Raw genomic sequence first — 25,641 nt, 5'->3', positions numbered from 1 at the left:
AACCAAGGATGCCATTGCTTGAAAAAGGTTGAAAAACAGTGGTCTATGAAGCCCCCACATATCACCAGATGGTACTCTGCTGCAACTCTCGTAACCAGCAGGTTATCTGGATACCTTATATGATGCTGTTGTTCTCCTCAAACTGTCCTCCTTGGTATAATAATTCACTTCTACAGGAGCACCAGAGCAAGGTGAACAGTTGAAATGGTTGCATAAGTTCCAGCCCCGGGCTAAAGCACAGACAGGAAGCAGTGGACGAGGAATGCTGTCACCATGATTGGTGAAGGCGATATTGGAATGGACTGTGTGTCAGGAGGAACCTTGTCAGCTGGTGAGGATGCCATTCCAGTCACCTCACAGGAAGTGAAGTCATCTTCTGTATGATAGGTGAGGAAAGCTGTTTCACATGTGACTGGCCGGGGTGACATGGAGGCGCCTCTGTGCTCCATCTCCACTTCAGCTTATCTCTGTTTGCAATTGTGTACACACTGTGTGGTTATGAGGTCATCAAGTACCAAGTCCTTTTTTTTTCAACACATCTGTCTCCATTCTGTGTGCAAAAGGTTGGTGCCTTGATAAAAAGTGATTCAAACTGCTCTCTGCTGGGAGAGGAAACAGAGAAATGAGGCCTTGAATGTCTAGCTTCCACTGTAAAACAGCAGGTTCAGAGTGTTTGTTTAGAGGGTGGATTGCACTCGGATGATGGCCTCCTTTGCAGTTGGTGATAAAAGAGACAACGACTGGCGGTATGACTGGCATCACGCTTGTAAACTGGTTCAAGTGGATTTCTAGTTTCAGTGGGATGTCACGCTGGTTTCATGATGTAATGTTATTTTCCCGTTGCTGTCCATATACAGGCCAAAAGTTTTGACATGCCTTCTGATTCAGTGTTTTTTTTTCCTTTATTTTTTCACTGTTTTCTGCATTGTAGATACATTCTGAAGACATCGAATATATGAAGCAGGATGTATGGATTATGTAGTAAAGTAAGCAAAGTAGTAAGCAAAGAAAAAGATGGCTCTTTTGAAGAATATAAAGTTTCATTGAGTAATTACACACTTATTTGTTTACTACATAATTCCATATGTGCTCATCCATCGTTTTGACTTCAGTGAGAATCTACAATGTAAATAGTGGCGGAAATAAAATTAAAAAAAAAAACTTTTGGTCTGTCCTGTACATACATACGCATGCGCGCGTACACATACTGGTTGCGGATTTGGTCGCGACTGCCGGCTGGATTCTTGCTTCCCTCTAGCGGTGAACTGATGTAACAACAAGTGAAGCTGTCGGTTTAAAAACAAATGTCTCACCCTTTTCTGGTTCAGTGTTTACGGAAGATTAAAGTCAGAATTCTCACTTTAAAGTAATTTTTTTCCCTGCTCTGGCCCTAATCCTCTTCTGTAAGTATTGACTTTTAAAAGACTACATTTGATGATTCAGTAACATTTGTAAATATTTCATTTCGTATTGTAAATATTCATAAAAGGTTTCACCAAAAGTTATCGTGCTGTATCACACTGATGACGTGAAATGCTACAAGTCAAACCTAAAAAATGTAGGAGCACTGGCTTATCTAGGGCATCTTAACAAAATGATACGTTGCATAACAAACACACACACACACACACACACACACACACACACACACACACACACACACACACACACACACACACACACACACACACACACACACACACACACACACACACACAATTTTGTGCCAGGATTTTAATCTCATTTATTAGCATAGCAGGTTCAACATTTTAATCTTTATTTATTCATTTCTGAGCCCAACCTACAAAAGGTTGTGTAGTTATCCCAGATAAGAGAAGTATTGTATGAAATATTGTTTCGGTCTATAGGAGTTACGTATTTTTAGAAGGAACTGAGGCTATCGGGGAAGCTAGAAGAGTTTGGTGAGGGTCAGACTAATCTCTCTTTGGACCAGTTCCGAAGAGACATTAGTCTTTGGTGGCTGGTGACATCATCAAGACATGCTAGAAGAGCAGCAGGTAGCACATATGCACAATAAGATGGGGCCCAAAATAGATCCTTGTGGAACACCTAAGGTAAATATGAAGATACGTTCCCTATTGACCTCTTCATTTTGTGACAGGGTCATTTATCCAAAGTTGGACCTTATCTTGTCTATTTTGTTTTTTCCATTTAGCTATTGTTTTCACTCTGTCACAAAGAACGAACGAAATGAACTCAAATATGGGCAATGAAGTCCAACCATATCAAGTTCATGTTGTTGCATAAATATTTATTATACAGAATGCTGTAAAATGTAAGATCTAAACAACAATGAAACAATGAAATCAGAACAAGCATGATTTTCTTTCTTCGTGAGGTACATGATACGATGGACAAAGTCACATGAAGACCCTTCTAAAAGGGAGACTTTCACCACATCCGTTTTTTTGTGACATCATTGTCGTCGGCATTAAATGTCTAAAGATGTTTGTCATTGGGTTTAATCCTGAGTGTTGCACAATCACGGCATGAACGACAGAGTTGACTCTCATCGGAGTACTTAGACCAGAGGTTAGAGGTCCAGAGTCCCTGCTGTCGAATCATCTGGATGAAAGTGCTCTCGTCCGATTAACGAAAATAGACCCCGAGTGGGATCACAGTTAAAACTCAGCATCAACAATAGTTGCTCGGATGAAGTTCTAAAAATCTGCTGGTCAGTTTGACCTGCTCCAAGTGAGTTATCTGACTCTGAGGGACTCAACAACATAAGTCACCACATGAACAACAAATCTTTGGTTACATGTTTACAATAGAATAAACAGACAAAAACAAAGTAAAAAACATAATTTAGATATCATACATGAATGACACACCTGGGAACTAAACACTGAAGAAGATGTATTGTATTAATCTCAGAAAATGGACACAATATTTGTTTTTATTTAAGTGTTTTCTTTGACTTGTTAATGTGAAGATGGCAAAAGCAATTCTTTTAAAAGTTAGTTCAACACTTGAAGCCAAATAAGAGAAATAAAGCCAGGTACAACAATTGCCTTGGGACTGTGTGATGAGGCTGGTTGTGCACGAGAAGCCGTATTTTTACCACAAAACTTTGTTTGTCATTCTCATTCCTACATATTATGGTATTCACGAAAGGTTGCTCCATCCAGAAGGTCGTATTGCTTAATATTTTTTCCTTCCTGATCACGTGCGTCTAACTCAAGGCCCCGGAGGCTAGTCTGGAAGTCACTACGTTTTTGGGAGCCTATGGGAGTTTGAAATGCTTACAGGCGGCTCAATGTTAAATTCCTACTGATAGTGATATACATTTGTCATCCAATAGGCTGTTTTCTATGGATATATAGACAATACATTATCCCGAAACGTCGGAAAATTGACACACATGAAAGGGAATTCCGTAAAAGATAGACTTAGACAGATTAGTATGCTAAAAATAAAAATAAAAATAAAAATAAAAATAAAAATAAAAATAAAAATAAAAATAAAAATAAAAATAAAAATAAAAATAAATTATCTTTTAATGATAATCCTTTACAGAGACATAAGATCCAAGTCAGAGCACAAAAACAATGGCTGTATTTACATGGTGCCAATGAAAACGACTGGCTGCAAGAAAATGATCACCTTGTGAAAGCTACGCATTGCACTTGCACCACCAAAGAGCAGCGCAGACACAGCAAGGGCAGTTGGCGTGTAGGCAACATTCCTCATTTTCAAAAGTCGTCATGTGTACTGAACTGTGGAGTCTATCGTCTTTGTCTCCTTGTAAATGGCCCCAAATATTCGATGTGGTTCCTGACCAGCCTCTACTTCATTCTCGTTTCATTCTTGTGTGATTGAGAACATCCTGCCAAAGGCCAAGACTTGGAACACTGCAATCTTCAAAGGTCACAGTTGAACTGAACTTTTAACACCAAAAGTTCACACCAACAATATCAATTGAAAGTTCATTCAGGCCGTATAAGAAAAATTAGCGGGTCGGATCTGGCCCCCAGGCCTTGAGTTTGATGAATGTGAATTCCACAGCAGACTGATATAACCTTCAGTTTGGACCCAAGAAGATTCTAAAAGGTGCAGCAAGCTAATAGATCACGATTCTCAAGCACGCAACAGTGAGACAAAAGCTTTTAAGAATGACGGCAGGAAATATTTCAAAGTGAAGTAGAAGACACTCCACCTGAAAATTGCCTCATAAGATTCACCATGGTCATTAAATGTAGATGTAGATGTAGAATTCCATTATTTAGCCTCGAATCGGGATGATGTCAGACCTCATTGTGAAAGAGGGTGTCGCTGCACCTCTCCACTGATTTCATTCTAAAGACACAGAGCAGAGGGAAAGTTGGGCTGTGACATCAACCACATGCATGAACAGTGATTCATTTTTTTCTCCTATTAACCACCAATAGCAACACACATCATTTGTGTCGGTTTGTTCTCTCTATCAGTTGCTGGAATAAAGTTGAAAATAAAAATAAATAAAAGTACAAAAGGACTATTTTACAGTATATTCACAATAATGGATTCTATCAATCATAACAGTGTGATCTACTGAGGGATCATGCTCTTGGTCAGGGTCACGATATCAGTTCCACCGCCTGAAAAACCTCCGATGAGAAATTCATTCCGGAAAAATCAGTGTTCTCCATTTCCTCCATTGAGAACCCTCGACAGACGCTCTGCTGCTGGAGCAGGCTGCTCTCAGACGTGGGACTGATGACGATTATACGTGGAACGCTGCGTGGAGACTGAGCATCAGAGCACGGGGTTCCCCTTAGTGCCAGAGAGTCATAGGAGTTGCTGTTATTCCGGCTGTCAGTGAAGCCGCCGCCGTCGATGCCAGCTTTGGACAAGTTGTTGGTCAGACTACGGCTCCGCCTCCTGGTAAGAACTAGCAAGGGGAAAGTGGCGGTGGTGAGAGAGCTAGACACCAGATCATGCTCATGGGTGCTGGATGAGTCGATCATGGAAGATGGGCGCTGAGGTTTAGAAGAGACAACACAACGACAAAAGCCCACATGCATTGAGTCAATTCAGACGTGACTGTGTGTTGCATGAATTCATGCGGACGAGAAGACGCCAGCTAACTCTCACCTTGTCTGCTTTAGGGGTGTAAAGGGTCTTTCTTTCGGACGGTTTCCTGCAGGACTTCTTCTTGGTGGAGTGAGAGCGTGATGAGATGCTTCGGAATGAACCGCAGGACCTCCGTCCCAACGCCTCCATCTCTACGTCCTTTAACACCTGAGTGACACAGGAAGCGTTAAACTGAGGCGACATTTATACAGTGCTGCGGGGATTTGAAAGACAACAAATGCTTTTTTTTCCCTTTAAAACACATTGATTATTTCAGTGCTTCAAGTAAGAAAGAATTTGATGTCCTCTTATGTCATGCCCATTCCATTTTGTCGGATATGATCGGTGGCTCCTGAGTTTGAAGCCTCTTCTCTGGAGAAGTCTTGGACTTCCTGTTTCAGATATTCTGATTTCTTTATTACTATTAGGTTTTCATTTCCTTTTTGAGTTTCCCATAGTTTTACTCAGATAATATAAAGGAGTTTTCTTCTTCTTCCTCCTCATCTGGAGCTAGATTTAATGGTCTTGAATAGACTGATATTGATATTTTCATTTTTCTTTTTGTTATGACCTGTTTCCTCAAGAGCTGCTTGTCGATATTAAAACCCCACAATTTCACCTCTAATGCTGATCTCGCCTTTTTCTGTTGTTTGTTGTCTGTATTATGATTGAAAAAAACATTTTTTTAGAGGAAGAGTACTGTGACATCTTATTTATATATATTATATAAATATTGGGACCCAGAACTGAGCCTTGAGGAACTCCACACGTTGCCTCCTGAAAAAGTATCTTTTCATCTCATATTGCTTTTATTCCGATGGAATTATGAATGATCATTTCAAAGTCATATATTCATAATGTATAAGTTACATGTAAATGTAAATACATTGTATACATTGTAAATACTTGCATTTTGCAACAAGTGTTAAACTTCTATCTCAACTTATCAAGTGTTTACCTCAGCAGGATCATAAATCAAAGTACTACACTTGAAAAGCACTCAGAGAGTGCAGCCCTCCAGCAAGCTGTTTAAAAAGTTCTTTTTAACTTTTTTAGGTCAGTTGGACAGTGTTTGCCCCACTGCTTTATTTGCTTTCCACTGGGATGTGTGTGTGAGACCCGGGATGCTGGTCCCATCTGCTGTCCCATTCAGCTCATTGAATTTGAACATTTGATCTCTTTATTTTATTCCAGATATGTATTTAATTCTATAGATAAAATGGATGAAGGGCAATAACATTGGCTTCTGGATGCATTTCTAGCTGTAACAAATTTCCTTCAGTTGCACGTCAACCATCACACGTGTATGAGAAACGAATGATTCACTCTTGACAAGCGTATAAAAACAAGGTTCACCCACAGTGTCGGACGATCTGGACGAAGTGCTCATGAAGTGAGTTCTTGACACGGTGGACTGGCGACTGATGATGGAATCCCTGTAAGAAGACTCGCTGATGGAGGAGGAGGCACAGTCCTTCTGACGCGAAGGGGAAAGACACCACAAACATGGGATCTTCTCTGCCAGGGTCATTCTATATATATATATATAACAGGAAGAAGGAAGAACATGTATCACTTTTAAGGCATGTGAACGTTGCTCCAACAGGAACAAATGTACCTGTACTTATTGTGTATGATGGCATAGATGAAAGGATTGTAGATAGTGGAGGCTTTTGCGATGATGGCAGGGACGGCTTTGGAATATGGCGACAGGATATTGGAATGCCTGGAGGGGACAGATAAAAGTGATTCAATGGAAATGTTCTGTTTTCTTTTGTTTTGCAGAGATTTTGCCATTGCCCTTTAGTGGGCGTGAATCTGAAGGTAGAATGGAACGCTGTGCTGAATAACAAGAGCAAAGATCGCTGGTAAACATACCAGCGAAACAAACATATTCATGTGCTGGATCGTTTCAGAATAAACAGCAGTGAATTTTCGCAACCCAAATGAGAGACAGTACTCATCAAAGAAAGTCATTATTAGCAGTACATTGACAGCACAGGTGGAGCCGCAGCGCCCCCTATAAAAGAACTGCTATTCAAGAGTAGGTGCGTTTAAGGAACACCGCTGTGAACCTTTGTTTTTTTAGGCCTTGGTACCTTTTTAAAAAAAATGAAATCTAATGCTCATAAAAATGACAAAATGATATCTGGTGTTCAAGTAAACCGTTTTAACCAGTCTATCCAAATCATTTTATCTTTTGCTCAAACAAAACCATCTTTCAGTGCCAGGATGAAGATCAGTGCTTTAACTCTGAGACCATATTTGTCAGTGGAATAGGAGAGTCCGCTCTTAGTTCGGAGATTAGAAAAAGTCTGTTGGTCGAGTGAGAGTTGTCATCAGAAACCTTGCAACGCATTGTTACATTGACATCGGTCCACAGTGATTGAGTTAAGTGGGTCGGTTATCTGAGTCCCACTGATACAGAAGAAAAAAATAAGTCTGGGCATTAACAAAGGTTTCTTATCTATTACGCCACATGACAACCCTGACCTCCATCCTCAGGCTGCTCACCACTCTCAGACCTTCACCCACATGACATCCACCAGGGCTTCAATGGGAACAGAACTGTATGTATTTGGTGCGTAGCTCCAGAAACACAGTGTTAGATTCAAGAGTGAAATACTGACATACCATGTCACATCAGGAGTAAAGCACATTGGAAACAATGTTGTCAATGAATGAGCAGAGCTCAACTGTCTAGAATTTGATCTAGAATTGTCGAAGTGGGGAAAAAGCAAGCAGGAAACGTGTGCAATAGGATGCATTTCAAAGCTGGCTGTCAACCACACTTGAATTTGGGCATGAATATCGTTCCACTCAAATCTGAGCGACATGATGATTAAATGGACACTAACGTTACAATTCCGTGCTGAAGTCACCTGACCTACAAACCTTTTAAACTCAAGTGCCTCTGCATTTGACAGAGAAATACACCATCAAACAGATGCAACAGAGAATTAAGTAGATTTGTGCTCTCAATCAACATTTGACGCAGCAGTCCGATTTTAATCACCTTAAATCCACCACTCAATATCCCTTCAACTGAGATGACCTTCGCTGAGAAAGAATCTCTGTCACAGCAGGCGCATTTGAGACTGAATATGTGCAAGTACGGAAGAAGAGGTGAGATGAAAGGAGAGTCGCGATGATCCTACCCAGCCCAGGAGATGAGGGTCACGCAGGCGTAAGGTGACCAGGAGAGAACGTAGACCACGATGACGACGAACGCCACCTTCGCCAGCTTCCACTCGCTCCTGATGGACTTCTGTTTGATGAGAGTGGATTTCCTCACCTGTGTTCCGAGCCGTTCCACCTCCCTGGACAGAAGTGAGCGTTACTGTCCCATTTGCAGCGTGTTAGAGTTGGAAGAAAGTGAAACTTGGGAGTGATGTCAAGCATGGAGTGTCCGAAAGTCACACTCTGCTGTAACTGTAGCGCTTCACAGGTTTCAAGGAGGGTCAACCATCTAAAGCTCAGCAGAAAAAGACTCGGTGTATGCTGGCGTTCCACCACTTGGTGACGCCACGTAAACCATGAGTGCCATACACAAGGCCCGTGGGCCAAATCTGGCCGGCAAGTCATTTTCATGGCCTGCATGACCTTAAAACCATTAAAACTACTATACTACTAGTCCTGTCACAAAAAAAGACTATATTTAAAGCAGAGAATATAAATGTCAACAGCTACCTTGGTAAATGCAAAGAGGAATTTGCTGTTTGTGCTTCAAGGGGAGCCGAGGGACTTTTGTCACTTTTTAACACCTTTACACTAAATTCCATTTGTGTTCTTTACATTCTGTTTTTAAAGGTTGTTGGTGTTGACTTCCTGGATGCATCAAAGGGATTTTTTAAGCTGTAACTTCCAATATTAATTTCAAGGTATTGGGGGACCTCGGGAGAACTGGGAGACTCCTTTGGTGACAAACCAGGAACACCTCACCCGGAAGCATCCATGCAGCACCCTGACTAGTGTCCCCAGCCACTCGGGTTAATCGCTGAGTCTATCCCTGATGACCAAGCTCCTTTGGATGCAGATTTCTGTCACTAGGTCACTACCCAAAGATTGTGAGCAGAGGTCGGGGAAGGAGAGTAGATCAACCAGTATAGGGCTTTGTCTTTCAGCCCCAGGAGGGACCAACAGACCATTTTAACTGGTGCTGCTGAAGTATCTTATTGGCACTTAATAAATGCCTACCATATTTACCATGCTTATCCGCTTCATGTTTTTATATACAAGTAACATCCGACCTACGACTCGGTTCTGACCAACCAGTCGTAAGTGAGATTGAACGTAAGTCGAATGCCATTCAAAATAGCCGACGCGAGGGTTATAGGTACTTTTCAGTGGTAGATGGCTGTGTGAGAGTGAGATGCTGGGATACTGTGCTGCCATAACTGTCGTACGCGATGCCGGGCTGCTTCGGCTGCGGTGCCAGACATTGAATTAAATTTTTAAAAAATAGGCATCTGCTAGTCGTGGTCGTAAGTACGGGTGGACGTAAGTCGGATGTTACTTGTACTGTATCACATCCATGAATCTTATTAGGTGTCTGCTCCATAGCGTCTCCATCCAACATTCTTCATCATTGCAGGTGGATTAAGTCCCACTCACCTGGTCGTCCTCCTGATGGCCAAGAACATGAAGAGATAGCAGTATAAGATGACGGCCAGCGGGATGAAGAAGACGAAGCAGCACAGCATCATGGTGTAGCTCCTGTTGGCCAGCGTGTAGGTGACGTAGTCCCATGTGCATGACGTCATCAAACCCTCAGGGATGTACGAGCCTGCGAGCGGAGCCAAACATCAATAGGAATGACTGTCTAAGACTCGGCGACTGGGTCGTCCAACTTACTCCAACCAACGAGCGGAGCCAGACTCCACGCTAAGGAGTACAGCCAGACCATGACGATGGCGATGATAGTTCTTCGTTTTGAGTTCCACTTAATGGCTTTCAGCGGCTTGGTGATCACCACATAGCGGTCGATGGAGATGGCCAGGAGATTTATCATGGAGGTGATGCCAAACAGCGCTCCGCAGAAAGCGTACATCTTGCAGCCTGAAAGGACCGAAGACGCCATTAAGATGTGCCGGAAAAAAAAAAAAAGCTGAGATGATGTGGGAGACAGACACTTACCCATCTCTCCAAACACCCACTCTTTGAAGAGGCAGTTGATGAAGAAGATGGGGGACTGTGTGAAGGCCATCAGGAAGTCACTGACCGCCAGGTTCATGATGAAGTAATTCGGCAGGTTTCGAAGCTTCTTGTTGCTGCACACAAGCAGACGGAATTGTTACAGTTAACGTGTCTCTCAGAAGATTTTAAAATTCACGTACTCTCAAACTGAACAACCAACACCATTCCTCGGGTCAGTGTCCCCAACTTGGCAACTATGTTCATTTCAAACCCTCTTGGCAAAAAGTGGCAAACATAGCTACGGTATCCAGTTACAGTTTGCATCTGTAGCTAGCAGCGGGTCCCACTGCGAGGCGGTCAGTCTCAGAGCAACCCCTGCAGGCGTCACTCACACATAGCTAATTCTGCAAATTATCTAGTAACATCTAGTGACTTCTGGGAGCCAGTAGCAACTTTCCCTACTGAGGAGTTGAACGCTGCCTCCGACAAAGCTGAGGTCAGTATTGCTTTTACTGGGTGAAAGCAGTGCTATTGTTGCAGCTGTGCAAAAACTGAAAAATCAAATGCACCTCGATAAGTTAACAGCCATCTCAGCACTTTTTCATTCTGCTGACATCAGTGCCATTGACAGGACCCTCACAGCTCTGACCCATAGTGGACTGACGTGGTAGATAATCTTGGTGAATGTCAGAGTAATTTAACTTCGACAAACTCCCGGATATGTTTATGATGACTTTGATGTGTGTCACGATCCGACAACACAGGCGAACCCCAGAGCACAATCCAGGGTTTATAACACAATCCAGGGTTAACACCAGAGGTCCAAAAGGAAAACTCATTTCTGGAGGACGACTTTTTGTACTAAAGGGTATTGTAATTGCTATTTCCTCCATTATAATGCAGTGATGGTGAGTATAGAGGAAAAACGTTGCAGAGCTGCAGATTTTCTTCCGTCTTCACAAAGTCTTGTGACACTGACTTAACTGGATCGGCCGGTTTGTTCTTGAGAACAAGCTTCCCTGGTGTTGTGGTGCAATGGACATTAAAGAGTAACCTACTGTAAGAAACTGGAATGAAATTCTACTTAATACAAGTACAGAAAATCTGAGACATACTTGAACATGGAAAAAAAACAACAGTTAACAGTAGTTCCTTTCCTTGAGAACTAGTTATTTTTTAAGTCAACTCAATTATATTTTGGGAGAAGATACTAAAACTAATTACTTTCCAAAACAAACGTGTCCAACGTTGAGTGATAGTAGTATCCAAACAAGGTGGCAAGATAAAAGATAACCTGGGTGACAAGGCCAGATGCCAAGTGGAAAATCTAAGGTAAGGAGGAGAAGCTGTTGAGAACTGAAGGGCTGGCTGAACTCAGACGCAGGTGTGGAATGGGTGTGGCAAGCAGAAGAAGGATGGCAGTGGAAACTTAATAATAACACGTGGTGTAAAATAATATTAGGTGGTGCACCACGACTTAAATGAGAGACACTACGGCATTAAGAAAGATCTCTAGATCTCTTTTTAAAGATGAAAACTCATGATCAAACATATTAAAATGAAGAGGGAACTTCAAACCAAAAGTACAACACATAACACATCATGGAGGTGGTCTTGAACGTGACCTTTTTCGCCGTGTTATTCGTGAAAAAATCCCAAAATAAAACCATATTTACTGAAGTTTGTTGCTCGCCGTACTCAAGTCGCACATGTGAAAAGACGGACCACATGGATTGGAGGAAAACTTTCTTCTAATGATTAAAAACTAGCGACTGGCTGCGTCCCATTACTTTTTTTTTTCTTGGGGAGGGTGAGTATGGTACTGAAGACCTAGGTTCCTGAGAAGCGATAATATGCCAAACATCTTTTTCTCCAGCTTGAGAGGATTTTAAAACATAATGCATCGCAGAAGTCATATGCACAGATTCTATTCAGTCATATATCATCAGTGGGCTTGTTTGAATTCTGTCGAAGATGCCGGGGTGGAAGACTTCAAACTGTTTCCTGGCAACAAGTTGACTCAAAAGTAAGTTTTTAATGGCATCTGTCATGAAGCGCTGAGGCCCTGGTTTGTGACAGTCATGTTTCTTCACAAGGATAACATGGGCAGATTAGAGGCCAAAGTCATCTAAGCCCTGCGGCGAGGGAGCGCGCCTTAATCGCAAACCGTGCATGTGGACTGGTTTCTCATGGAATAAGTCCTTGGTTTAGACAGAGTAAATATTCACATGTGATATGACATTTTGGTTGAGCAAGAAATCAACCCACTCTCCACAGGAAGGCAGGGTAAATCAGTGCCGTACACACAGAGGTGACATAAACAACCCTGTGTTGCATCATGTGTCAGTGTGTGATCGCCACAGCTGTCAACGTGGAGATGCATAATTGACTCCCTCCCAGGTGAGACGGGGAATTTTCTTGGAAAGCATGTGTCACCAGCAACCTGTAGCACAGAAGAGTCCGTGCTTGGTGAATAGCAGCGATGCTGACAGCCCCCTCGGAGGCTAATGACTTTTCATAGAAACCATCACCTTTTGTTAACATCTGCATCAATAGCCACGACGGGAATCGCCGGTGCAAAACAAACAGACGACCAAAGCTGTGGGATGTGCAGATGGTTGGTGGAGGCTCGCCACAATGATACATTGACGCACAAATTGGCGCGCACACACACTCGTACACACTCACACACACACTGACCTGATTTCAATTCTGCGAATCAGCTGAGTCAGAAGTACATGAAGAGGTCATTTGTGTTGAATTGACAATATACAGTTTTAAGATTTAACATGGTTTTAAGATTTGGATGACTTTTTTTTTGGTCATGTTTCAGGGAATTTGTCGTAAATCGTAAAAAATAAATTTAAAAAAAATAAAAATTTATTAATGCTCGTCTTTGTTCCACGTATCATCGCTCCAAGTGATACTATTTTTTTTGTCATGACCCAGTTTGGTTTCTAGGTCAGGTGACGGGTGAAGAAACATATCTATTGAATATGTCCATTTCTTTATCACGGGTCATGGTTCAGGTGCTGTTGTTTTTTCTTTTATTTGCAATACTTCAACAACATTTTAAAACGCTAAGAGTTGAAGACGGACAATGTGCGACAGTTGGACAAAAACTGAGGGCTTGTAGCATTAGCACACAAATATTACTTTGCCTGTTGGAAGACAGGATGTTCTTTTCTCTCTTCCAAAGATGATCTTTCTGTCAGAAAAAGTATGACACTAAGATTATTTTTTTCCCCTGGTAATCACCAGCTTTTTGCAAAAATCCCTGTGATCCGACCATGAGTAATGCAGTGTCTCACTATGATTGGCAGTGCAGTAAAGAGCCTTATAAAGCTGATCCTAAAAAGAGAAATAAAAAAAAAGTGGAAAACTAAACATGGATTGCAGAACCAACTGCCCAGTCACCGAGCAGTATATATATATATATATATATATATATATATATATATATATATATATATATATATATATATATATATATATATATATATATATATATAAAAAACGCAGAGTAAAGAACAAGGATGAGGACTGAAACCCACCTGTAGAATGCAAACATGACCAACGCATTGCCGGTGATTCCCAGCGCTCCGATGACGAAGACGAAGCCGGCGACGATGTAGTGGGCATGATCCGGCACATCAACTTTGGTGAAGTAGCTGCTCTGGGTGTGAGCTCTCTCTGGCTCCATGCTCTCAGTGGACAACATGATTCTCACACCGCTGCAGGATCGTCACACTGGAAGGATGAGCGTGGTTCCCCACTTTGAAATCATCTCCATCATGGTCAAGCAGAGTCTTCATTTTCAAACATTCGTACACAGAGAAGAATCACAGATGAGAATGAAGAACATCACAGATCTTTATCCTCATGGTCAGAACTCCTGAAACTAGCTACGCTCAATAACAAAGTCTAGATGCACATTCTCACAATATCGCGTCCACTTCTTTTCCAAAAAGACTTTTGTTTAAAAAGCAAAGCAGCTGAAGTTTCCGTCCACGCACTGGTTGAACTCTTCCTTGCTCTACACCTTAAAATGCTGCCACACTCTGGCGTCCACCTTGTCACTCTCTGCTGTGGGAGTTTGTGCCTGCAGCCTCTTCACCCGTCGCACCAGCTGTGCTCTGGATCAGTGGTCTGTCTCGGATAATCTCGCAACTCCCAACCTCTCATCACTCTCTCTCTCTCTCTCTCTCTCTCTCTCTCTATGTGTCTCTCCCTTGCTGTCCCTTGTTACTCCTCCCTCCATCCATCCATCCATCCCTGCACATCTCTCATTCCCCCACTCCCACTCCTGCCCACCCATCACGCATTACAGCCCAGCCCTGAGCTCTCACCCTTTAACTACTACAGTCTTACATAAGAGACTAATGTTCACTTGTGCTGCCATGATCAAATACCCTTTTAAGTTCAGACATGCATCGGCGTGAGCGCAGAAGAGAGGCACACGCCATTTAGTCAGCCTTATGCTTCGGCCATCATTAAGCGTTTTATTTCTTCATTCATTTCTGCACCACTCATGCACATGGTCTAGTCATGAAGACCTCTGGCACATGTACACGGACGCTCATTTCATTAGCAACAGTGCTACACAACTGCAAAGTCACAAGTTGCCACAACGGCCTAAAACAAACAGTCTCATTTAGATTGGATCGTCTTCCCATGTAGATGTGTAGACACGCCATGTTCATTGCTGTGTAGCTCCTCGTGTGTTGACCCAATTGAAAACAATGAGCAACAGTTTATAGCTTGGAATCAGGAGTAAGGCTGCACCGATCGCCATGTTTTGGCCTCTATCAATAAACTGATACAGATTTTTGCTGATTTGTTTTTTTCTCTTTTTCCTTAACTAAATGATACACAAAGTCTGTATTCTCTTTTTTTATTTTATTTTTTTAAGAATAATTACACAAACCTACTAAATAACATTAATCAGAGTGTGAACAAAAAGTTCGCGTTTTTTTTGCTTCGGATTTCGAACGAAAATCCAGAACTCGAACGCATACGAAAAAAGCAGGAAAAAAACATAATGCGCGCGGACCGATCAGCTGACCCACGACGCGTTTTGTTATTGTGTATAACACAGCCTCTGTATGCAGAGCAACACTGTATAGAAAACACAAAAAAGACAAAAATAAATATGTTTTATTCCTTTTTCAATGAATAATGAACAGATCAAACCCACAATGCAAACTTCACTTGTTAAATACCAGAATGATCGCCTTATAATCTGACAGATCACTCTTCTTTTCATTGACTACATTGTGCACCTTTGTCAACAACAGACTGCTCCTCCAAAACAAGAAGCTCCATTAGCATTGGTATCGCCTGCGGTTCGCTACATTAGCATTTCTTTGTGAGCCTCTTGATAGCGCTTGAATTCGGCCCAGTGATTGTTGGGTGCACACGTTGTGAACTGCAATTCAGTTGTCATCTTCCTGGACGGGGAACTACAAGTAACATCCGACTTATGACCTGCTCGACTTACGTCCACCCGTACTTATGACCACGGCCAGAAGATGCTTTTTAATTCAGTGTCTGGAACCGCAGTACGTAATGTTGGATGGAGACACTATGAAGCAGACACCTAATAAGATTCATGGATGTGATACAGTACAAGTAACATCCGACTTACGTCCACCCGTACTTACGACCAGCAGATGCCAACAGATGCCTATTTTTTAAAAATTCAATTCAATGTCTGGCACCGCAGCCGAAGCAGCCCAGCATCACATAAGACAGTTACAGCAGCACAGTATCCCAGCACCTTCCTCTCACACAGCCATCTACCACTACCGTTGCGCCTACAACCCTTGCCTCGGCTATTTTAAATGGCATTCTACTTATGTCCAATCTGACTTACGACCGGTTGGTCGGAACCGATCCCGGTCATAAGTCGGATGTTACGCCAATGAGACTTACGGGCTCTAATGTCTGCTACAGCAAGTCTACTCTGCCGGCGGGGCTGCAGCATCACAACAAGTAGTGTGACATTCGAGAGAAATGCTTTGTTTTGTCATTTTTACATCATCATGTCCAACGACACTTTAAAAGTAAAAACATTTCTCATTGTGTATAAATATAAATAGCATCTTATTAAAATAAATAAAAAATCATCTTATATTTGTCATGTGATCATCCGATCATCATGACATTATAAATACTGATATCGGCGCTGATAAATCGGCCGGCCGATCCATTGTTGCACCCCTAATCACTACCTAAAAAAACTTGCCTAAGTTACTCTAAAAAAAACGTCATATTTTGGGAACGGCAAGTTGCTGTCTGTCAATTTCCAAAATTGAAATTTCCAATTTGGGGTTGCCACTTCAATCAGCATATCTAGCATATCAGCTAGTTTGTCACTGAAATAATCTGTTGTGTGGTTGGAAGTTGACTCTAAATTCTGTGTGTGTGTGGGTGGTTGTGTATCTGAGGTCAGACTCTGAACTGATAAGTCGTCATTTTTCGTTTTTTTCTTTAACCCTGGTTCAACAGTAAATACAACATATTCATGACTAAATGTAGTTTCTTCTTTTATCGTTTCAGTATTTTCCTCAAAATTTGAGGAAAGGAAATTCAAAATATATTTTGAAATAAATTTTATCTTAGGTATTTGGTCCATAGTTTTATTATTTGTATTCAAAAATGCATGTAAAATAATTAAATCCTTGTTACTTAAATTTTGTTTTCCGTCACGTTTCATCGCCACCTCTCTTGATGGTCCCTCACCACAGCCACAGTTTATAATGTGGCCCTTAAACTGCCCACCTCTACCTTAAGGGAGCACGCAGCATAAAATAAATCAGTTTGGATTCATGGCGGGATCATGCCGAACTGCAGCTGCCTCAACATGGGCTGATCTCTCCACTTGTCAATGTCCTGGCAACAGATTATTTCCCAGGCAACAAATGAGTGCCACACGACAGAAATGAATTGGTGTCCGAGTGAGAACCGTCCCGGTGAGGCCCCTAGATACCGATCTAAGGACGCAGATGAAATCTGATCCGTCACATCCTAATTTCTGTGGCCTAATCCAGGACGACCTGTGGAGGAGTGAAGCCCACCACACCACGGTCTTTGCTTTTTATGGTGCGGAACATGCTGATGAAAAGAGATCAGGAAGACAGAGGAAGGTGAAGAATGTAGAGCTTAGAAAGAGATGCCATCAAAGCCGCACAGCGAGGGTTAGCCTGACGCGCACATACACACACACTGAGAAAGGATCTGTTTTTGATCGGCCTCGACGTATAGCGGTCGTGTGTGTTTGTTTATTCTGCCCACTGCATCTCTACATATTCATACGTGTGGGTTTGTGTATACTGACATTTGGCACAGCAGATGTCAATGAGGATTAGGCTTGTAGAGTTCAGATGTTCATGACCTAAACATTCCAGATTCGAACAGAGACGTCATTGTAGGTGCTCTGGAGGTCGTGTTTCTGATGGTGATAGTTTCACGAGTAAAATAAGTAAGAAAGAAAATAACTTCAATGACACCTTCGGTATATATCGATAGTGGGAGGTGCCCCACTCCCTCTGGCTTTCTACAGGGTTGTGCGAGCGTTAAATCTGAGCTGACATTCAATCAGATATAAAGCAAATACAGTGGTGCCTTGGTTTTCGAACGTCCCAGAATTCAAACAAATCGGAGTTCGAACAAAAATTTCGAGATTTTTTTGCTTCGGATTTCGAACGAAAATCCAGAACTCGAACGCATCCAAAAAAAGCCAGAAAAAACATAATGCGCGCGGACCGATCAGCTGACCCATGACGCGCTTTGTTATTGTGTATAACGCAGCCTCTGTATCAGACGTGTCCCGTCAGCTACATTTACTGACTGTTTTTTCTTCATATTGAGGTGTAAAACCTTTCCTGTCTCCGCACTGGACCGTGGTAGAGTGTCACAGGGGAGGTGCTCGCTCTCCACACCTCCGAGACTGGAGCGCACACTCCAGGGTTTGATGTCCTGTTGGAGCTGGGACAGGGGATGAGGCGAGTCTGGGACAGAGCGTTACTTGGTTTATGAGTTTGTCACAGCCAAACTGCACAGAAGCGCACATTCAGAGCTGGACACGCACCGGGCACCTCTTCACTTCTGGAGAGACGTCACTCACTCGGCAACCCCTCCCACATGCAGCGGCCACACACATAGAGGAACAGTGCACCTGCAGCAGACACTCTACATTCACTCCTACAAAAGACTATTTTAAGGCTTGGAACGCATTATTTCTTTTTCCATTCATTGTAATGGGAAAAATCGATTCAGATTTCGAACAAATGGCTTCTCGAACAGCCTTCTGGTATGGATTGTGGTCGAGAACCGAGGTACCACTGTATGTAGTTATATAGACAAGTCAAAAATCACAAAATGGGTGGAAATTAGCTGCTTTGTTGAGGTCTGCCCTCCAGAAGTACATTTTTTAGTCCATTATTTTTCTAAAACCCCAAAAATAGTCACCATGTTCCACACCGCTGAGCTAAATCAGGTCAGATTTACTTTTTTTTCTGGCTGTAATCAAAATAGTTTCCATTTTCAAACTCAAGAAGAGGTCGGATTAGAGGAAGATGAAAGAGCATCGACTCTCGCGCACTATAAACCACGACAAGGTGGCGGCTTCTTGGAATCTTCCTTTTTTAAATGTCTATGTTTGGACTCAACACCGACCTGTACAGGACCAGAAGGAAGGATGGCTGGATGATACAGTCAGGTCTGCGCTCCGTGATCAGACCCTAACAGTGGTTGGTTCTCACACTCAACATTGGAATGTGGAATGCCACCAGGTAGGGCGGCTGGTAACTGCTGTAGCGGTCACCGGGGTATAAATGTCTGTGGAGAGAGAATAATTATCATTGAGTGATCCTGCCCTGTGTCTAGTGTTGATCAATGTTTTCACCACCCAAGGCCAAAAGAGCAAGTGGAGCATGTACACAGAGCCGACATCACTCTCTGGCTGCCCTGCACTGTGCTGCTGTCTTCACTTAGTGACAATAGACAGGCTCCCATCCTCGTGTTGAAAACTGCTGTATACGTGTGAAAATGACTTTTTTCTCTTTTGCTATATTTATTTGCACTTTGCTGTTTGTTAGCCTCCGAAACGTGACTCGCACTGCAAGATTTTGCGACGGGGAGTTCAGATGACCCAGCTGGCTGAATACCAAATCCATTATAAACTGCCTGCTCATGGACAGCTGCGACTCGATCCGTGTGAATTAGGTGATACATACTTCTGATCTGTAACTTTTTGTTATTGCTTAGATTCTTCCTGAGTGTGGCCTGACTGGATGCGAAGAAACGGTCACACATATTAACTATGATTATTTGTTAATAATGAGTCATTACAGTGTTGTTCAGAGTGAACTTTCAGGGAGCATTCCTGGGCAAAATAGCACTTTATCATGATGAATCACAGGCTAGTATGTTGCTAGAACTCAGGAATAAATCGGGTTTGTTTATGGTAACAAGTGCTCCATGGTCTAAAGTGTAACTGAAGACACATAGTGCACAGGTCAGTTGTGCATCAGAAACAGCGATTGTGTGGGTGGGGTCATTGGATTCACATCTCAACGTCAATCCTGAACTGCATCAAACTCAGGATCCAACATGAAGAGGCGTTTCAGATCAATCCCAGAGGCCCATGGTTACAGCCTGAGGACTCGGGTCCGCAAACAATGAGGCTGACTGTTTGTTATCAGGCCTTAAGACTAGCGCCTCCGCCATTAAAGTAGAATGAATGTGATCTGGTTTGGTCACTCGTTTCTTTCTTCTTCTTTTTTTTTTCAAAACTGATTCTATTCAGTAGAGGACACTTTTGTCATGTGGGCTTTGTCTCTCACCGCTAATACTTTGCTGATTCATGCAAGCACGACTTAGTCTGATTCTGCTCATCTCTGCTTCAGCAATATGTGACGCCAGACAACAAGAGTCAAACAGGAAATTCCGGATATGGTATGGAGCTTTAAAGCGCTCAGTTATCTCATCTCCTAAGCCTCTTTACTGTTTGCATGCCCACAGTGGCTGTTAAGCAACAGGCAGGGACCCGACTGGGTCAAACAATGTGGAGAAATCAGGTCACAACATACTCTTCGATAAGTGGAATGAATTGCAGCCGATGGAAACAAAGCCGACTGCAGGCCTTCAAACCTCCCAGTGATGATCTTTAGTCCCTTTTATTTGTGCCAGTATTTATCCCTCGGCCACAATTAAACTGATGCATCACATGATGAGAAGTCATGGATTAAAGCTGTATATTTTAGATTTATGACCCAGCTACTGAAATATCTTTAAAAAAAATGTTCCCACCTACATTTCTGCACAGTTACTTCAACCATGTTGTACTGTTAATTTAATTTAAAAAAAATAGAAAGAAAAAGAGGATAAATATTTTACAAGACTCAACAGTAAATCATTTTATTTTCATCTTTCAAAAATTCTTCATTAAATTCTGTATCACGAAGTCTACTATATACTAACTATAAGTACTCTAGTGCAGTATGTTTCGGCAGAATTCTCTTATTCTCACCTCAACTAAAGTGAGTTGGACAAAAAAGGGACTGGACTGGGAGCATTGTATATGAAGGAACAGCTGTCATTGTGTGGATTGTTACTTATGTGCTGAGAAAAAAACGAGACAACGTTTGAACGACACAGAGCAGAAAAGACTGATATTATTGCTTTATTTGTCACTTGCGTAATGCAACAGAAAGCTCAGTGAGTACATCACTGGGAAAATGCATTTCACAGTCCCCAAATGATCTCATTACCAAAATGAACAAGGCAAGGAGATGTGCTCATTCAAGGAAAACACTATTGTCTCGTGACGTGTCTCCTCAGTTTCTCGGGCTCATTAGCCGAGGGCCAAGAGGAAACCCAACAAAAGGACGAGCAGAGCTTTGCTGTGATCCAGTCCGTCACTTGCGCCGGTTGCCAGGCCAAGACCTTCAGGTATTCCTGCTGAGAGGACAGTCAAGACTGTTTGATCCCACTTCATCACTAGTGAACTGGAACAAGTGTTGGGGGGAAGAATGGAGCTCACCTTGGGTCAGTGTTTTTGACCTCACGTTGAGCCAATAAACAGAGCGTTGCTGGGCAACCGTGGCCCTGAAAAACAAGCGTACTGTGATGCTTGACATCATTACAGCTGCAATACTCTCCAGGTCTGGGTTGATAAAGGAACTCAATCCATATAGTGCACAGAGATATGTAACTTACGGACGTGTAAACAGAGGTATGATCAAAAAAACGTGTTAATAAAGTGTCATGGACCTTTGTATTTGAACCGAATATCAAAATAACAAGGAGGCACATACATGAAATAGATGTTTGAGGGGGCCATCGTGGTCGGTGGGACCCATCTGTACACGGTGGTGTTGCCTTTCAGGTTGGTGTTGGCATGAGTCACAGCACCCTCTGCGTTCCCAGAGCACTGTGGATGTAAAGCACCGATTGTGTGCCGTTCATTGTTCAGTCACAGCTGAAAATGTATGATGCGTTGATGTATCAAGATGGTTGGTCCATGCACTAGGGCTGGATGGGGACATCTGAGCAATGAAATGACACCGTGACAGACCAGAGTTCTGGAAAATCTGAAGGGTCTCACGGAGAACGTAAGAAAAGGTATTCACTACAAAAACACATTCAGGAAACAATGCTTGATATCAAACTATTACCAAGTCACTCTGTGCCTTTTGATGGGCTATTTTTTTTTTTTTTTTTTTTTAATTGTTAAAACTGTTATTCTTACACAGAGACTCACTGGACATTTACATCCAACACGTTTTACTCGTCCTGACACAGGACTGGCACCTCCTTTTTTTTTTTCAACACATTCAATTATGCTATACCGTATATGTTTATTACAATATAAGTACAATTTATTTGCAGTTTTACATACCACCCCATCATGCTCACATGTTCTGGCTGTTACTTTAAATGTGTGTGAGTTATTCGGTAGTTAGATAAGGTCAGCATCACCTGACCGCCCTGTCACGGATTGAGACGCTGTTGAAATTAAGTGGGAGTCGTTCCAGCTGGAAATGTTCAACTAGTGGTTCAACGTTTTGTCTTTTACAGAGTGATTGAAAATCAACACATAATTTCGTTCTCTTAAAATGACTAGTCTTTTTTTTTAGACAGATTCAATTACTATTGGATGACAGCTTTTTTTATTTACTTGCCCTAAATTCATTTTCTAACAGCTCATTTTACACTCCTTCGTGTCTCGTTCTGTTTGAGTCTTGAAGAATGCAACTTACAGAAGGCCGTTTTCGTTCATGCAACACAAAGAGGAGGGAGCCCTCTACTGGCAGGAAAGTGAACTCAGACATTTCTATCGAACGTCAGATGCGCGCAGGTAAAATAAAAACATTTAAAAAAAAGTTTTAAAAAGTTAAGGCCAACATTAGAAATAAAAAAAAAGTAGGAAAATAAGTTAAGGGCAACTTAAGAAATAGAAAAAAAAGTAGGAAAATAGGTTAAGGGCAACATTAGAAATAGAAAAAAAAAGTAGGAAAAATGTTAAGGGCAACATTAGAAATAGAAAAAAAGGTTAAGGGCAACATTAGAGCTGGTGGACTGAGGACTGACCGTCAGGAGTTTGGTGTCAGGAGGCGGGTTTGTGAAGCTGCCCAGAGCCTGGACACTGTTGCCGGTCCGAGCTTCCAGCAGGACACCCCTGTACGCCGGTCCGATTATGGTCACTTGGCAAAGCGTCACAAAGGTGATGTCACCTGTTCCAAGTGTGTTCAAGCGGTATTATGATCAGGGGTTTCCATCTCACCGGTGACAGGCTTCCCAGGCTGGTAGGTGGCCGCGTCGGTGAGGAGCGTGTACGGCGGCGGGGTCGGCTGCGGCAGGACACCGGCGTGACGCGGCATCATGTCCTCACAGGCCCCGGTGGGCGCTCCAGACGGGTAGCCGTGCACCACGCACAGGGCCGGGAGCAGAAGGAACGCGGAGGCCAGCATGACGCGCAGAGAGGAACTCACTACTGTAGTGGTCATGTCATGCTGCGTCCATCTATAAGGCAGCTGCCGAGTCACGACCGCTTCATTTCAATGTCACAGCTTTTCACTAGCATGACATCCTTTTCTTTCACAATATCTCGTGATTGTGGTGAAATGTCAGCAGCATCAACGGTGACCGTCTCTGTCTATGAGCATCTTAGAGAGAAGAGGAGTTGCGTGACAATAGAACCTCTCAGATATAGGCCTCCATTGTGCTGTATAATGCAACATTAGCTTCAGTTATTACACTGTAACAATCGAAATGTAAGGAACACTGCTTTACATTATTTTTCTTAGCTTCCAACCTCGACTAAGGTGAATTACTTATGGGAAGTTGTGCTCCTTGTATGGAGGGTTTTTTTTTTCTTTTATAAATAAGTGTTTTACTCCACACAACCCAAAACCAGTTACAACAGGCACACACACACAGACAGGTCATGTTTTGTGGGGACCTCTTTCATGCTTTCACCCTAAACCTAACCATCCAGAACAGATGGATACCCTTAACCAGGACCAACTTAAACTCAATTATAACCACACAGTTTAATCCTCAAATTGAGGTTTATCTGTTTTTTCAAGTTACCTAATGCAGTTTATTTTTATCGCCTGGTGAAGTGTTTGGGTTGAGAGCAGTAAACTGCTCTTCATTTGTTTCCTCCAGCACAAGGGAGATTAAAGTGTCCTTGGAAGAAAATAATCTCCTTTATTAGACGTCATTCTGCTGTAATCTGTGTATACTAGGGACTTAAACTGTGCTATGAGGCTCAGAGAAAACAGATCAACAAAACAAATGAAGCCAGTTGATGTGACTCAGTTTTGTGATCTTTCGCTGATCCACTCCAAGTGAGGTATTCTGGGCATGTCCAACTGGGTGGAGTCCTTGGGCCTGACCTGGGAAACACCAGAGAGAAAAAAGAGAGAGCATTGTCCAGGCTTCTTTGCAGCCTCTGTTGCCCCTGTGACTTGACATTGCTGCGTAGAACAGAATGGCTGAACTGGACTCGTGGATCGGACCACGTTTCAACTGCTGACTCAGATGCAGTTAAACATGGTGTGAGCAAACTGACAAGCCATAAACCTTGGTGTTTGAAAAAGGAACAGACAAGAGATGGCTGGACGTGGCACTCTGGCAAAGCAAGCTATTCATGATGATACTGGAAATGAAGTTTGGTGAGAACCCTTTTCCATGTGCTGCTCCTATATTTTGTGCTTTTGAAATTCACAATGTGGCTTATATTTTATAATAAACCAAAACCTAGCAGTATTTTTGGGGGAAAAACAATTTAAAACAAGATTTGTACTTTGTTTTGTTTGTTTGGGTTCAATATGAAACATGTTTTAATAAATCCTCCATGATTTAGCTTCCGCTGTAAATGTGATTAGACTAAGTCGGTTGACAAAACACACACACACACACACTTGCACGCACTTGTAATCCACATTTTTCAGGGCTTTTCTTCAATGAAACACAGTGCTTCAGCAGGTCGGGTCACAAGTGAGTTTAAGCATGAAGTCAAACGCAGAAGGTTCGCGGAGGTTGAAGGTTCAACCGTGGCCTGGTTTGCATTATTCACATCACGAGTCATGAGAGGTAGTTTCATCACAAGACCCACCTTTGTTTAATCAGGGCAAATCATTTATTACTTTCATCTTGTGACCAACTTGGATGCACGGAATCCGATCATTTAAGTCGAAAGCAGCATCTGGATTAACCACTCAGTCCTAGGATTGGCTGTCAGTAGATCTATTGATGGAGATGAAATGGAATGCTGTTTGACATTTTTCTCCTCAGCTCAGATTTTTATGTTTGTTTGTTTTCACCCACACTGTCAACTACTACCAACAAGGTCGAGGAGCAGGCGATGCTACGGCTACAAAGTGTGGGTGAAGTCACACATGCACAGGGTGCTGGAACCTCAGGCTGGAACGGACCAAACAGTCAGGGACGTGGCAGCGCACTGTGTTTGTGTCCCATATCCGCACGCGATAATGCAATTGCAACACATTAAGAGCCATCAGCGGCATGGAGCTCGATAAAATATTCCACTCAATGAATGTGTTGCCCCGTTGTGAATGAGCAGGTCGGAAAATTCAATGACTTGAATTATGAACATTTTAGATCACTTCTGCCATGGGGTTAAACAGTCCAGGGGACTTCAACACACCCCGGCCAGGGTGGTCACTGACCTCAGCATGACAACAGAAAGTGTCACCTGATCTCTTGAGTCCTAAGAGCCTGTGACATCATCATCATCGCCCTTTGGTAGATACTTGTCAAGTCATTGCCTTGTGACAAGTTTCAGTGACCATGTGTAGGTTGAACAGCGGGAAACATCCTGGTGCCACGGTGCTTCTTCAGCCTGTTCGAACCGGGCCCTGGAGGTTCCCAGGAGGTGGCGGTAGAGAGAACAAT

General features: G+C 42.6%; 2 protein-coding genes across 4 annotated transcripts; both read right to left on the bottom strand.

The window, feature by feature from the left end:
• Positions 1-1,733: 1,733 nt before the first annotated feature.
• opn4xb (opsin 4xb) lies at positions 1,734-14,422 on the bottom strand. 3 transcript variants are annotated; one of them, XM_053871392.1, is made up of 10 exons: positions 14,155-14,421; positions 13,767-14,021; positions 10,213-10,346; positions 9,931-10,134; positions 9,691-9,862; positions 8,235-8,396; positions 6,695-6,802; positions 6,437-6,608; positions 5,098-5,244; positions 1,734-4,982 (listed from the first exon to the last, which is right to left on the bottom strand). In XM_053871392.1, the coding sequence occupies exons 2-10, from the start codon at positions 13,931-13,933 to the stop codon at positions 4,581-4,583; spliced, it is 1,668 nt and encodes a 555-aa protein (XP_053727367.1). In that variant the 5' UTR covers positions 13,934-14,021; positions 14,155-14,421; the 3' UTR covers positions 1,734-4,580. The 3 variants fall into 3 exon arrangements, with proteins under 3 accessions (XP_053727367.1, XP_053727365.1, XP_053727368.1); XM_053871390.1 differs by having other exon boundaries at positions 13,767-14,420; XM_053871393.1 differs by having other exon boundaries at positions 4,717-4,894; positions 13,767-14,422.
• A 6,648-nt stretch (positions 14,423-21,070) lies between these two features.
• On the bottom strand, positions 21,071-23,189 carry si:dkey-251i10.2 (uncharacterized protein LOC562682 homolog). The gene is made up of 5 exons (XM_053870565.1): positions 23,003-23,189; positions 22,810-22,922; positions 21,534-21,649; positions 21,260-21,324; positions 21,071-21,174 (listed from the first exon to the last, which is right to left on the bottom strand). The coding sequence occupies exons 1-5, from the start codon at positions 23,187-23,189 to the stop codon at positions 21,071-21,073; spliced, it is 585 nt and encodes a 194-aa protein (XP_053726540.1).
• Positions 23,190-25,641: the final 2,452 nt, after the last annotated feature.

Source organism: Synchiropus splendidus, chromosome 7 (assembly GCF_027744825.2).
Source record: "Synchiropus splendidus isolate RoL2022-P1 chromosome 7, RoL_Sspl_1.0, whole genome shotgun sequence".
In the NCBI taxonomy this organism is placed as follows: Eukaryota; Metazoa; Chordata; class Actinopteri; order Syngnathiformes; family Callionymidae; genus Synchiropus; species Synchiropus splendidus.
Note: the sequence above shows the minus strand (reverse complement) of the source record. Positions and strands in the feature narration are given on the sequence as shown.